Raw genomic sequence first — 13,950 nt, 5'->3', positions numbered from 1 at the left:
ACGAATATCTGATGTTGCATGCAACCCTGGAGCGTTCCTTCCTGCCCTGTGCGCTCTCACTCGTCATGCTCTCCTTAGTTCCTTCCCTTTGGATTTTACAGCGGATCAGATAACTTTAATGCACTGTGTGCTTAGGCACCGTGCGCGCGCACCTGCCAAAACAGACGAATCACAGCTGCAACAGCTGGGCTAGCCGTATTGGGCCAGTCTTTTATTACAACGTTGGGGCATCTCCATGGCAGGAGTCTCTTAAAATGCCGCGAAAAACCAACGAAAAGCAAAAGCTTGTCATTACTTCTTTTCTGGGCAGCATTACCAGTAGGTCGCCTTATTCTTGTCGCTTCGATCAATTTCCTCTCGCTTGGCTAGCTAGTTGTAGCTGGTCCCTGTCCATATCACGACCGTCATCATTGGATTCAGCGGCTACGTCTCGTAACGATTTTTTACGATTTTTTATCGGATGATTAGATAAATTTTGGCGAGAGCCCCAACCCGCACGAAATGCAACAGAAATGCACAGAAAATGGCAAACTCTGGATATCCACTGCCGTTAGGACGAGGGTAGCTGTGACAAACTAGAAAACCTTTTCAAGCCTAGTGAGAAAAGCCACCATATTGCGAAAGACCTTGCATGTTGAGATAGCTTCAGTGCCTGTGAATACCTGCCCGTGCATAAGGGCTATGTCCACATGTACTTTAGACAGCCAGCCTCTCAACAAGCCCGGCGCTGAGGCAAAACCATCTGGGCAACATACACGTCACCCGTCGAATGATGGAAAGGAGGGTGCCACCAACCGGTGTATGTTACTCCGTACAGGTAGGAGGGTCTGCCCGAGTCCGAGATCGCACACGAAGGGGCACATTTGGTCCGTCGAGAAGGCCCTACGAACATTTGAACGGGTCGGGTCAACCAAATGGAAAATACAAGAGGGATTTTGACCGTCGTCAGAACCTTCTTCTTTTTTGGTGCTAAGCTCGAGGGTCTGTTTCATTCATGGGGCGGCTGTGCCCACTTTCATATTCCGCACTGCGGTATTTCCACCGACCTCGTTTTCCTTGTAGCTTTGCTCACGGGCCTTTGGGTTGGATTTTCTTGGCCGCAGTGTCCTCAGGCCAGGGAGTGGAACAACAAGGAAACCCCCAAGTGCTCTAAAATACAATAAAGTTTGTTAATTGATCTACTTCCAGGCCTTTACGACCACCATATTTTACCAAGGCAAAACTACCTGCCAAGCCAAATGAGCAACAACCTACGGAGCCTGGTCCCTTCGTCCCATACGACTTTAACACATGACCAGGGGAATCATCACGCTATTACGGCGCAGTGCCTTTTTTGTATTTTTTTTTTCCCGCCCTAACCGGCTTTTTCAACGTGCTGTGGTGCTATTAGAACGGAAATCAAGGGAAGGGCTTGGCGAAACAAGCCATTGTACGCCGTGGGCTTGTCCAAAAGAAGCTCTGGGCTATTCCACAACTCGTCCTCAGCGTTGTAGCCGCTCGCGAACTTGCCTGCAAATAAAGACTGGGTGCAATTCGAGGCCGGTCTGGCGGATTTCTTTATTTTCAGGCACTAGGATTCTGGAGCTTGTCCCACTCCCAAGCTTTTTATGTTCCTGGGGATGATACTGCTTGGCAGGGTTGGTCAGCGACTGTCTGGGGAGAAAGAAACAACGAACTCGAGAACAAAAGCATGGTATATACGGAATAAACGAAACGTAGCGAGCACAAGAAACAACAAAATACAATACTGAAGAGGTTTGTTTGTTGGACGTGCAAATTTACAACGCAGTCAACGTGTTTATTTTGGTGTCTAACTAGGCTCGTTATTGTTTGGCGCGGTCGTATTCGCTTTAATGTTTTCGTGGCTTTCTGTCCCCGGCATAATATGAGCCGCAAGACGAGGGGTCACAAGGGAAAACTGATGGTGGCCCAAACGTAGATAGAAAGAGAGCGCGAGGACCAAAAAAGACGCACTAGAAAATAGAGTGGATCGAGTCTTGACAATCAGATGCAGATAATCTCTCCACTCCGCGGACGTTTTCTCGAGGTCCCCCACTCCAGCAGATTATCTCTGCTTCGGTCTCCGTAATTGCAGAACGCCCACGTCCGTACAACATACTTACGACAACCAATGTGTCCGTCGGAGTGGGGAGGGCAGAAACCACAAGCCATATCAGGCGAGGCCCTTGCGCTTTCCATGCCGAGACCCGGACGATTCAGTCGTCCAACGCCACGGTGCACAGTTCCATTATGCAGTGCCCTGCCATCGCAAATGTAGATGGAAAGCGTACACTCGCCCTTGCGTGTTAGCAGTCACGAAACGAGAAAAAGACAGGATCAAAAACAATGGAAAAGTACGAGAGACGAGAGACGCGGCGAGCAAACCATACGAAAGATGCAGACAGCCACGCAAGAATGGCCTTTCCATCCCCACGTATCCTCCCTTTTTTCTGAAGCCAGACAATGCAACTGCCCACTGGTCGTTCGATTTTCAGTTTTATGTGATCGCTCCCTCAGCTATGCCTTTGCCCAACCCGCCTCGTATTGCCACCAGATTATCTTTCGTGTTTTCCCTGAGGGTGTGATGGATGGTGCATGCGAATAAATACCGTGGGCGTACAATCACGCCAGCCACGCGGACGCCCAGGAACCGAGCTCAAGGGCCGACGACACAGTAGCCGCTCCTCGTACGATTGCCCTGTTTCTCCTGTGCCCCAGGTAAAGCTCGGTATTTGCTCAAAAGAAAATGCCCCCATACGGAGGGCTTGTCCCCGCTTTTGAAGCTAAAATGGATAAAATTTAAGCTGCAGCAAACACCAATAGTCTAGGAGAAGGTCGGTAAACGACAATGAAACGAAACAGGTCAATCAGATAAATTACAATCAGATAATCGATAAAATCGATAAAATGCTCCGATCAGCATCCGACAAATTTTCCAGAACCCCCAGTCAATCAGCCTTTTCATCATTCGTTTTCCAGTGGGGATGAGCTCTGTTCGGTGGTCATGTCTTTCCTACCCACACGCACAATCTGATTACCCTAAGCCTCGCCCAACTATTTTGACCTTTCAGGCCTTTTTTGCTTTACCTCTTGCTTCTCTAACCTCGGCCACGATTTGTTCGCATTTCCTTTTCCCAGGAGTGTCGCTCGCGTCGTCTTTTCTCGACGCTTCGCGCGCGTGTATATTTTATTTCTGTCCGCCTTTCTTTCTGCAAATGTGACCACTCTCGTCACTTCATCGTCAGGCGTTCGCAGTTCGAAGCACTCCAGCAGTTGCCGCGTTGCCTTTATGTAAGTCAGCTATCACGTTCCTCTCTTACGTTCCCTGCATCTTCGTTCCCTGCATCATCACCGTCTTTGGTTGAATATCAAGCAAGTGCCCACGCTCCTCCTGTCCACATCTTCTCCCCGAAGACGGAGCCAGTGGTCTGGTCCGTGCTGCCTTAGCCAATGCACAAGAAACGAAGGACAAGAAAAAATACCCCAAACAAGAGAGATCAAGGACGGATCCAGACCGTTGCTTGCCAACATCTCCCACTCGCCCAGCTCAGACCCTCCTTTCCATAACCTCCGCGCCTCGTGTCGCCCCTTGCCTATTAAAGAGTTTATCTTTTCTTTCCTGGGATCTTCCATCTCTACATGCACCCCCTCCCCAGCTGGACCCTACTCTTGCCTCCTCTGCGTTTCCTGTCTTCGGAACACGGCTGGTTTCCTCTTGTCTGTGCCTACACGCTCCAACCCCGGGCGTCTTCGACCAGTTTTCTTACCTCCTTCATTCGTCTATCCCTCATCTCCGCTTGCATCTCGTCATTTTTTTTCTTTCCATATCGTATTTACTCTCCTGGTCCTTCGGTTCTCTTGACCCTGCTTTTCTTCTTCTCCTCTGTCTTCACCTTTCTCATATCCTCGTCTCTTTATTTGGTTTCTCGTTCCTTATTCCCTTTCCTATTCAGGAAGCACTCTTTACTTATCTCGTTTGCATCACTAGAAGCCATTGGCAAACTTTGCCCAAACCTCCATTTCAACAGATCAACAACGCCCGTACCATTTGAAGGAGGATTGCCACGAGCAGTCTCCTCCTTCACCCACATCACCATCACCATGGGCAAAAATGTTTTCGCCGTCCAGGTGTTCTTCATCGTCTTCCGCGAATGTCTCGAGGCAGGCATTATCCTCTCGGTCCTCTTCTCGTTCCTGAAACAGGCCCTCGGTGGCCCTGACCAGGACCCTGCCATATACAAGAAAATGCGGCGGCAGGTCTGGCTCGGTGCAGGCACTGGTGTGCTCATCTGCTTCATCATCGGTGGCGCCTTCATCGGCGTCTTCTACGGCCTCGGCCGCAACATCTGGACTGGAACGGAGGAGCTGTGGGAGGGCATCTTCTACCTGATTGCGACCATCATCATCACCGCCATGGGCCTGGCCCTGCTCCGCATCAACAAGATGCGCGAGAAGTGGCAGGTCAAGATCGCCCAGTCGCTCGTCACGCACCACTCCATCAAGGACGGCACCTTTATGTGGATTCGCGAGTGGGGCCGCCGCAACGTCATGTTCATCCTGCCCTTCATCACGACCCTGCGTGAGGGTGTTGAGGCCGTCGTGTTCGTGGGTGGTGTCTCGCTGAGTCTGCCCGCCACCGCCTTCCCCATCCCCGTCATCACGGGCATAATCGCTGCTCTCATCATCGGCCTCTTGCTCTACCGTGGCGGCAACCACATGACCATCCAGGCCTTTTTGATCTTCTCGACCAGCGTCCTGTACCTGATTGCGGCCGGCATGTTCTCGCGCTCCATCTGGTTCTTGCAGTACTATGTTTTTGCCCAGCGCGTCGGTGGCGATGTCGCCGAGGCCGGCAGCGGGCCGGGCTCGTACGATATTTCCGCCACCGTCTGGCATGTCAACTACGGCAACCCCGAAATCAGCAACGGCTGGGACGTGTTCAACGCGCTGCTGGGCTGGCAGAACACGGGCACCTACGGCACCATCATCTCGTACAACCTCTACTGGCTGTTCATCATCGTGTCGATTGTCTTTTTGCTGTACGAGGAGCGCACTGGCTGGCTGCCGTTTGCCCGCCCCACGCTCAACTTTTTCAGCCGTGTTCCGGGCTTCAAAAGCTGGGCGCGAAAGCGGATTGCTGCCCACGAGGTGGACGCCGACGATGTCGTCAACCGTGTCCAGGCCGAGCACATGGTTGGTCAGAACTAAGCGGGCCGGTTCTACTATTCATGGGGACGGAAGATCTTTGGTCTGCTGACCAGGATATGGCCTTGATGGATGCAAACCCCCGTGCTGCCGTCTCTCCCAATGCTTTTCGCCATTGCCACACAGCCGTTTCTATATCGTCACGGAGAGGAAAGTGTGGATCGGGACAAATTATCAGAACCCTCGCGGGATTGCACATATTTTATGCTCAAAACACTCTTTCTCTGTCATCTCTATATCCTCTCACTCTCTCACAACCTATCATCTCGACAGGTTAAACACTGTCTCCGGAGAACTTGGTTGGTTTTTCGATATTTTTTGTATCATCTTTTCATCGTTACGTGACAAAGCCGGTGGGAGCGGAGGGGGAAAAGTTAATACCACTGTGTTATGTTCTTTTTAATTTGCTTTAGGTCCGATGTAAACACTCGATCGGATACGCGAGTGGCTCTCTCTAGCTGAACTTGCCTGGGTAGTATAAATGAAACACCCGTTATGAACACACAGGTCCTTTGTCGGCAAAAGGAGACAATTGACAGCAGGACATTGGTCTTTGCTGTTTGTAGATGCAACAGATACAGGAGGCTCAGGGAGGCTTACTTACCATACCTGTCCCTGCGGGCTTTGGTAAGTAAACTGTTTCTTTCGCAACATTAGCCATATTCTGGAGTGGAAGTACCCAAATGTCGGGTAACATTTCTCAAGCTTTTTCTTTGCAATACTTACGCTGGATCTAGTTGATCAATTACTTTACGACCAACTTCATGAGAGAACAATGTTACGTGACGAATAGAAACGAACTAGTTGGCTTGCGATGCTTTCTTTTGAGGCGGAAAATAAACAACACCCTCAGGTTGAGATATCGTTCTGATGCATATCGCAATGCCCATCTTACTAGTTGGTTGAGTCTTGTGACAATCCACGTGATAGTGTACGTGACTACCTTTACCAAATCTGTCATCGCGTAGGATGGCCCTCATCACCAATCTGGACTTTCCGCCTTCCCGTTTGATCATGCCCAGCGTCCTGTTTCTTGGCACACGGCACATCACTTTAGATGCAATGCGGGACGATGCGGTGGGATGCTCGCTTGATACGATCCCCTCAATGACGATATTGCTTCCCTCGGTCGTTGTTTTGTTTGCTCCTTCCATTTCTGGTTTTCAACTCGGGTTGGCTGGCTTTTGCCTCCTTCGCTTCTCTTGCTGACTTTTCGCCGCGCCGCCCTTTGTTCCTTCCATGTCAAATCTTCTGCGTCCTTGCCAAAAATTACGAAAACCTTATGCTGTGGTTCCTCGTATTCATTTTGCTGTCCGACTTCCGTCGCGTCTGGTAAAATAGCCTCTGCTGCGCCTCAATAGTCCAATTTTGTTGGCTCCCAGTACCCGGAGTCCATGTTGTAGCACGCTGACGCTGAGATGTTTTCACTTCTATCGCCTGTAACACATTTACCACGCCTAGTAAGGTACGACATACTAGAGAACTCCGGCAGCTTGTGAATAGCGCCAGGAGAAACAAAGTAGCAGTCTAACAGTGACAGCTGCCATTTCCCGCGTTGGCTGTTAGGCGCTACAAGTTGTGTCCAAAAATAGGGGGTTGCGCCTTCCCCTTTCCAAGACCGCGTCGTTTCCCCTGTAACGACCTGCCAAAGCAGCAAAACAGTGGTGAAAATCTCACAAGGCTAGTCCAAAAGAGGCATAATCTACGACATCGATCCCTGTAGTGAGGTACGTATGTCCTCCCTTTTCTCTCATTTTCGCTCTTCCAGTGCCGCCACTGAGCATACACAGGCAGCAGATGGTCTGGCCCAAGCCCCGTAACGCCCAGATCAATTTGCGCAATTCCCTGCTTTTTGGGCTTGTGCTCCGCTGGAATGGGTGATGTGGATGGCCCAGTTTATGGAGTGAACGCTTCCGTCGTTCCTTCCCTGCCGCCATATCTGCTCCCCCGTTGTCGCTTTTGCAGTGGTGCGTGCCTGCCTTTGGCAGTTCGTTGCCATCTGTTGGCTCTTTCTGTTCTGGAAACAAGGCAATTTGTGATGCCCCCCTGCTCTGTCTTTGACGCCCTCCACTCGCTGTCGTGTCTGCCCCCCTTCGCCCTGTAGCACCGAAGCACCCGCCGTTCGTCACTTCCCCCATTCTCTCGCGTTCAACAAAGGCCTTTTTTTTGTCTGTCTTCTTGCTCTCCAGTTATTTCGTCGCGGTCCCCCTATTCTCTCGTTTTATCTTTCTCTTTTGCAACCTCAACTCTCGCTGCGCACGATTTCCTCCTGCAACTTTTCGCTCGTTTGATCCAACTTCGTCGTCCTTTTCGTTTTCGACATTTTCCCCCCCAATTCCAGCCGAGATTTCCTTGCTCCAATAGACGAAGCCAAGAGGTAGTCAGCGCCAAGACAAAACCTCCAAGAAACTCCCAAGAGTCCAAGAACGACCAAGCATCGTCCAAGAAACATACCAAGAGACGCGATCTGTTGCTCAAGACGGCCTGGCCCTCGCTTCGTCTTGTCTTGCCCCAACCGACACAGCCGGCCCTCTGGCGGTGCCAAGCGCGGCAGTGGAAACAACACCGATCACGATCTAGATTTCGACGGCAAGGAATCGTTGAAGAACGAAGAACGAAGCACGAAGAATACACCAAGGATCACTTACGCCAGCGTTTTTGACGATGGCTCCGTCGCTGCTGAAAACCCTCCTCGTCGCGGTGGCTTGCGCCTCCACGGCCAGCGCCCAGATCGATGTCGACCTGACTTCGTCCGGTGCGTACATTTTCCTCCTTTTGCCCACCTTTCGTCCTCTTTACTACGCCTGCCACATCATCCATCGTGAACGACCTTTTGGACCACCCACGATGCGCAGGCTCTCTGCTGCATAAGTGAACGCGTCATAGTTTTTGCGCACTGAATATTGGCACAAGGGTTCCACATGCCAATGCTCGTGGGGTTGGTCTTGGCGCGCTGGCATGGATTTGGCAGTGTGTGATTGGGGGAGCTTGGCATCGTATTCGATCGCATCGTGATTGTGATGACGGCTAACCATGACTTGCAACCACAGCATCGGTGAAGAATGCGATGGCAACAATTGCTCACAACCTCTTGTCCTATTACAAGGGCAATCTGTCAGGTATGATTTATTTTCATATTTTAGTCCTTGCCGCCCCCCCGCTCCCCCCCAACAAGGACAACAAATGGCTGACCATTCCCCCAGGCATGACACCCGGTATTCTCCCCGGCCCTCCGCCAAACGGTGACTACTACTGGTGGGAGGGCGGCGCAATGTGGGGTACGATGGTAGATTACTGGCTCTACACCGGCGACACCTCCTACAACCCGACCGCTGAGTACGCCATGGTGTACCAGGCCGGCCCGCCGGCTAACAGTTACGAGCCGGCCAATTGGACGGCGTCCCTGGGCAATGACGATCAAGGCTTCTGGGGTATGACCGCTATGCTGGCGGCCGAGTCCAACTTCCAGAACCCGCCGGAGAAGGACCCCCAGTGGCTTGCTCTGGCCCAGGCCGTCTTCAACACCCAGGCTGCCCGCTGGGACACACAGTACTGCAATGGTGGTCTGCGGTGGCAGATCCCCCTCTCCAACAACGGCTACGACTACAAGAACAGTATTGCGAACGGTATTTTCTTTAATCTCGGCGCCCGTCTGGCCCGGTACACTGGCAACGATTCGTATGCGACCTGGGCGGAGACTGCTTACAACTGGACGGCCGACGTTGGCTACATTGACTCCTCGTTCAACATCTACGACGGTGCCCACGTCGAGCACAACTGCACTGACATCAACAAGGCGCAGTTCTCGTATACTGCTGCAGCGTTCATCCAGGGCGCTGGCTTCATGTACAACTACGTGAGTTTCCCACATTTTAGTCCTATTCATTTTTTTTTAAAAAATTTCTTCCTTCTAACCTGCATTACAGACCAACGGATCCGCTCTCTGGGGGCAGCGTCTGACAAGTTTGACGAACCGGACCCTCGATGTGTTCTTCCCCAACGGTATTGCCGTTGAACTCGCCTGTGAACTGCCGGCCTCGATCCAGTGCACGCCCGATATGCTTTCGTACAAGTGCTACCTGCACCGTTGGCTTGCCCAGGTCACGCAGATGGCACCTTTCCTCTCGCCCACTATTCTTCCAGTCCTCAAGACGTCTACCCAGGCCGCCATGAAGAACTGCAACCCCGACGGCACCTGCGGATTCCGCTGGACGACAGGCTCGTACGACGGCCTTACTGGTGCTGGTCAGGAAATGAACGCCCTCGGCGCCCTGATGAGCGTCATGATCACCCTCGAACCCGTAAAGGCCGCCTTGACTAATTTGACGGGCGGTACGAGTGTGGGTAACGCGGCGGCCGGCGTTGGCTCAACGGTCTCCGTAACCACGTACGGCCCCATCACGGCGGGCGACCGTGCCGGTGCGTCGATCCTCACCATTCTCATCATCAGCGGCATTGTATCCATGCTGGTGTGGATGAGCACTGGCGAGGGCGAGGGCTTCCGCCTTGGCCTGTTTGGCAAGGGAAAGGGCATGTTGTAAGCGTCGTCGGACCTACAATCTGAGTGCCCATTTTTATTTTGTGCATACCATTTTCTTCTCATTTTAACCATTTTTCCTTTGGTTTTTTCTTTTGCTTGCTATTGGATCACGGCCGACTGGCACCATACACATGACTAGTTCCCTTAGACGGAGAATACGTCGCTTGAGGTTGGACACTCGGAGACAGTTCCCCCTTTTGCGTGTTTCTTCCGTATGCATTTGCATACACCCTTCCTATTTCTATTTCGTTGATTTTGAAACTGCTGGTCCCTTTTCGAGGCCCGAGTGGCGTCGAAAGCAGTCGGCGTTTGGGATAAAGCACATTCACTATTTTTCTTTTTTGATAATTTTATAGTTTGTCTTTAGCTTTTCCTTTTGGTCATATTTTTGTCTCGATCTTCTTCCGAGGCAGAACTACCTCCTACAACCGTCGTGCTAATGTTATTTAACTATTTCTCAATATTTATTTCCTTCACTATGAGTCTGTCACAACATATTTACTCATTTGGATGAACTTTGAACATACATACAGAATACGGACACACACAAGAATACAAGAGCTTACGAAAGCACTATTTTACAGGTACCAAAACAATCTCGTCGATTCAGGCGGGCTCCACATCCTGGGCGACCTCGCGGCGTATCTGGATGCCGGGGCCTGTCAGCAATGTCAACCCGAGGGCTTCGGCCTCCGCCGTCGACGGCCGATTCGCCTCGATGGAGGTGACTGTCCCCTGGCGCAGACCCAGGTAGGCGTCCCGGTCAATGGCCAGCGGGTCGGCTGGGTTGAGGGACGGCATGGGGGGTGCAATGGCGGGTGCGGCCAGCGCGGCGGACGGCGATTTGTCGTTTCGCGGACCGCCGGCACTGCTGCTTCGGCTCTTCTCGCGGCCGGCTCCGATGCTCCCAGCCGTGCCGGCGACGCCAATGCCCGCGTTGGCGGCTGTGCTGACACCGTCGGCGACCGCAGCGGCCATGCGGCGCAGGTGGCTGTAGCTGTAGGAGCGGGGCGGCGAGGGGGGCGGCAGCGATGCCGCTGGCGACTGGGCGCGCGTGGGGGCCGCGGAGGACGGTGCCGACGGCCCCTTCTTGCTCTCCGCCCTGCTTCTGTTGCTGCCACCACCGTTGCTGCCGTGGCTCGCATTGTGGTCGTCATCGCCGTCCTCGTCGTCGGACAAGAAGAAGGTGGCGCCGGATTTGGTGCGTCGGTGCGCATCCACGGTCGGCTTGGTCCCGTTGCGGCGGAGCGCCTGTGCGGCCTGGCCTAGCATCTCGGCGCGGCTACTGCTGTTGTTGCGGGTGTTGGCACCGCGGTGCGAGGGCGTCGTCATCAACGATGACTGTTGCGTGACGAGGCTGCTGGGCGACGCCGTCGTCGTCATCGTGGCCGCTGCGGGCGGCGGCGAAGCAGCGGCCTTCTTTTCTAGGTCGCCGCCAACTCGGTTGCCGCTGTCGTTGTCGTTGGCGTCACTGTTGTCATGGCGGTAGCGGTAGTGCTGTGACTGGTAGTAGTCGCGGCCGGCCCACTGCATGTACCGGTCGAGGTCGCTGTCGCTCTCCATGTCGCTGCCGCTGCTGGCGGTCCGTGGTCGGCGGTTGCGGGCCATGCGGAGGGTGTTTCGGTTGCGGTTGCGGTCTCGGTCTCGGTTCACGCTGCGGCCCCGGCCGTGTCCGCCAGGGCCATGGAAGCCGCTGTCGCTGTCACTGTTACTGCTGTCACCCAGCGAGGAGGTGCTTCGAAGATGGCTCGTGGTTCTTGTAAAACTCAAGCCAATCTTGTCCGAGGTGGTGGCTGCGGGCGACTCGGCTGCTGGGACAGCTTGCATCGTTGCTTGTTGGGCTGCGGAGGGGTGCTGGTGGTTGAACAGGTTGAAGTAGTAGGAGGAGACGGGCCGGTGCGGCCGGGGCGGGATGATCATTGTGCGGCTGGTGCGACGGACCATACCATCGGCGTTGGTGTCGGCGTCGGTGTCAATGTTGGCCGGCGTGGCGTCGTCGTCCCGCGTGGACACGGATTTGAGGCGGTACCCGTCGCGGCCAAAGGTGTGGTCGAGATCGTGGCCCAGGTCGGTGAAGCCACCCAAGCTGTTGGCGTAGGCGTTGAGGTACGCGGACTGGCGGTGGCGGGTCGAGGTGCGGTACATGTTGGGGTTGTTTCCGTGGGTGGTTTGGTTGTGGTTGTGATTGTGGTTGTGGTAGTAGTTGTTGTTGTTACTGCCATAATGATGACGCAGCGGCTTGGGCAACAGATGGAACAATATGGGCCGCAGGGTCGGCAGCGACGAGCATACAATGGCGCAGCACAGCTCGCTGATGGACCAGCACGCGGCGGCCACGTTGGTGTAGGTGTCGTCGCCGTTCAGGTTCAAAAAGGAGATGCGGATGACGGAGATGGCGCAGGTGAAGAAGCCCAGGCCAAAGACGGCAATCAGCGACAGCCGCTGCGACTGCGGCAGGTTGAGGCGCCACAGGACGGGGATGGGCAGGGCGAAGATCAAAATGTCCGTGGCAATGTTGCCGGCGGCGTTGATGTACCACTGGGGCAGGTCGGAGATGCAGTGGTGGTTGGGGACGGACTTGTCCCAGAAGGCGTGGATGGGCTGGCAGGCAAAGACGCCGGCGAGGAAGAGGGCGGTGCTCCAGAGGCCGATGAGCACGAGCACGACGAGGGTGATCTTGCGCATCTTGACGGCAAAGACGCGCAGGTACTGCAGCAAGATGGCGGTCTTGACGGTGCCGAGGCAGGCATAGTAGAAGACAATGGACAGGTAAAAGTACATGTTGTAGGTGGTGATCTGGTCGGCCGTCAGCGTCCACATGTGGCGGCCGAAGCCCTGGGTGGTCATGAGCAGCATGGTGATGCCGTCGACGACTGCGAGCACGAGGGCCGCGAGCATGGTCCAGTCGTCGGCGCCGACGGCATCGGCACGGCGGCTGAGGTAGCGGCGCGTGTAGATGCGCAAAAAGACGACGGCGGTGGTGAAGGGCAGGAGGAACGAGACGACGCCGATGACGACGCTGCGTCGGCTGTCGTTTGAATGCCGGTCGCCATGTGTGCCGTGGTGGCCGTCGCCGTGGCCGGCGGGGATGGTGGTGGCTGACGGAGTTGGCGATGTGTCTGCCGTCGCTGTCGATGCGGCGGTGGTCAGGTCGGTCGTCAGCGTCGTCGCCAACGTGGCGAGCGTCGAGGCCGCGGCAGACGCTGCTGTGCTCGCGATGGACATTGTCACGCGCGGCTGCGAATATACGAGAGGTGGCCAGCAAGTATGAGCATCACGGGACACGCAGCGGTTTCACATTGTGGTTTGAGGGCGTTTGGCAGCCGAGAAATGGAATGTGTTTGTCGGCGTGTGTGATGGAGACGACATCGATGCAAACAGATGATGGCACTCAGAGAAAGAGGCGAAGAAAGACTATCCTGACTTGCCAGGGCAGGCCCGAAGCGAAGAGCAGGAACTCCCCATGGTTCATTTGGTGCCCCCTCCTCCTCTCTCGCTTCTGTCCGGAATGGACAAGCGGGATCTCCATTATGAGAAATAAATTGAGAGGAGGGAAAGGGGACGACAGAAATAACGAGAAAAGAAAAGACCGGCCGGTCGCCAACTGCAAGACAGTCAAAATCGATATAAAACCACTTTACGCGGGTAAGACGCGGCAGAAGGAAGCGGAGGCTGTATGCTGCAGCCATATTAATGGACGTCCTCTCACTTGCCCATTCCAGTTCCATTCCAGTCTATTCCGCTTGCCACTCACACACATGCACCGTCTACTTCGGCTGTTTTATATTGCCGCTCTCGTTATTATCCCCAGATGTCGTGTGGGCGCCTGCCAGTCAAATACGATCGGCTGGCGATGCAATCCATGCTGATCTTGTCGGCGTCCTTTTGGTTTCTTGCCATGAGCTCATTGTTGCACGCATGGACCTTCAAATGAAGATAATGAATGATCTGCACAAGAATGGGTAAATTGGAGCGAAGAAGGGGCAGATGGGCAAACATGCGAGATTTGTTGCGTTTGACCTTTGATGTTGGTCCGTTTTTAAATCGTCTGCCACTCTGTCCTCAATTTAGCCGCGAAGATGTTGGTCGTCGTAAGGAGGCACACGTTCCTTATTGTACAGATCTTTCGGGCACAGCAGCCATGGTATATAAATGAGAAGTGACGTTGGCATCGGAAAAGAACAAATGGCACGAGAGAGAGAGAG

At 53.9% G+C, this 13,950-nt stretch overlaps 3 protein-coding genes across 3 annotated transcripts; 2 read left to right on the top strand and 1 right to left on the bottom strand.

Moving 5' to 3' along the window:
• Positions 1 to 4,101: 4,101 nt before the first annotated feature.
• On the top strand, positions 4,102 to 5,208 carry SPSK_07692 (high-affinity iron transporter; the record flags this gene model as incomplete). Its single annotated transcript, XM_016734349.1, has 1 exon — positions 4,102 to 5,208. The coding sequence occupies one exon, from the start codon at positions 4,102 to 4,104 to the stop codon at positions 5,206 to 5,208; it is 1,107 nt and encodes a 368-aa protein (XP_016590661.1).
• Positions 5,209 to 8,272: 3,064 nt separating this feature from the next.
• SPSK_07484 (mannan endo-1,6-alpha-mannosidase) lies at positions 8,273 to 9,746 on the top strand (the record flags this gene model as incomplete). Its single annotated transcript, XM_016734146.1, has 3 exons — positions 8,273 to 8,324; positions 8,349 to 9,061; positions 9,132 to 9,746. 3 exons carry the CDS (start codon positions 8,273 to 8,275, stop codon positions 9,744 to 9,746), a joined length of 1,380 nt encoding a protein of 459 aa, XP_016590660.1.
• A 605-nt stretch (positions 9,747 to 10,351) lies between these two features.
• Positions 10,352 to 12,970, bottom strand: SPSK_07044 (uncharacterized protein; the record flags this gene model as incomplete). The annotated part of the gene is made up of 1 exon (XM_016733714.1): positions 10,352 to 12,970. The coding sequence occupies one exon, from the start codon at positions 12,968 to 12,970 to the stop codon at positions 10,352 to 10,354; it is 2,619 nt and encodes an 872-aa protein (XP_016590659.1).
• Positions 12,971 to 13,950: the final 980 nt, after the last annotated feature.

This window comes from Sporothrix schenckii, assembly GCF_000961545.1.
Source record: "Sporothrix schenckii 1099-18 chromosome Unknown Cont41, whole genome shotgun sequence".
NCBI lineage: Eukaryota > Fungi > Ascomycota > Sordariomycetes > Ophiostomatales > Ophiostomataceae > Sporothrix > Sporothrix schenckii.
Note: the sequence above shows the minus strand (reverse complement) of the source record. Positions and strands in the feature narration are given on the sequence as shown.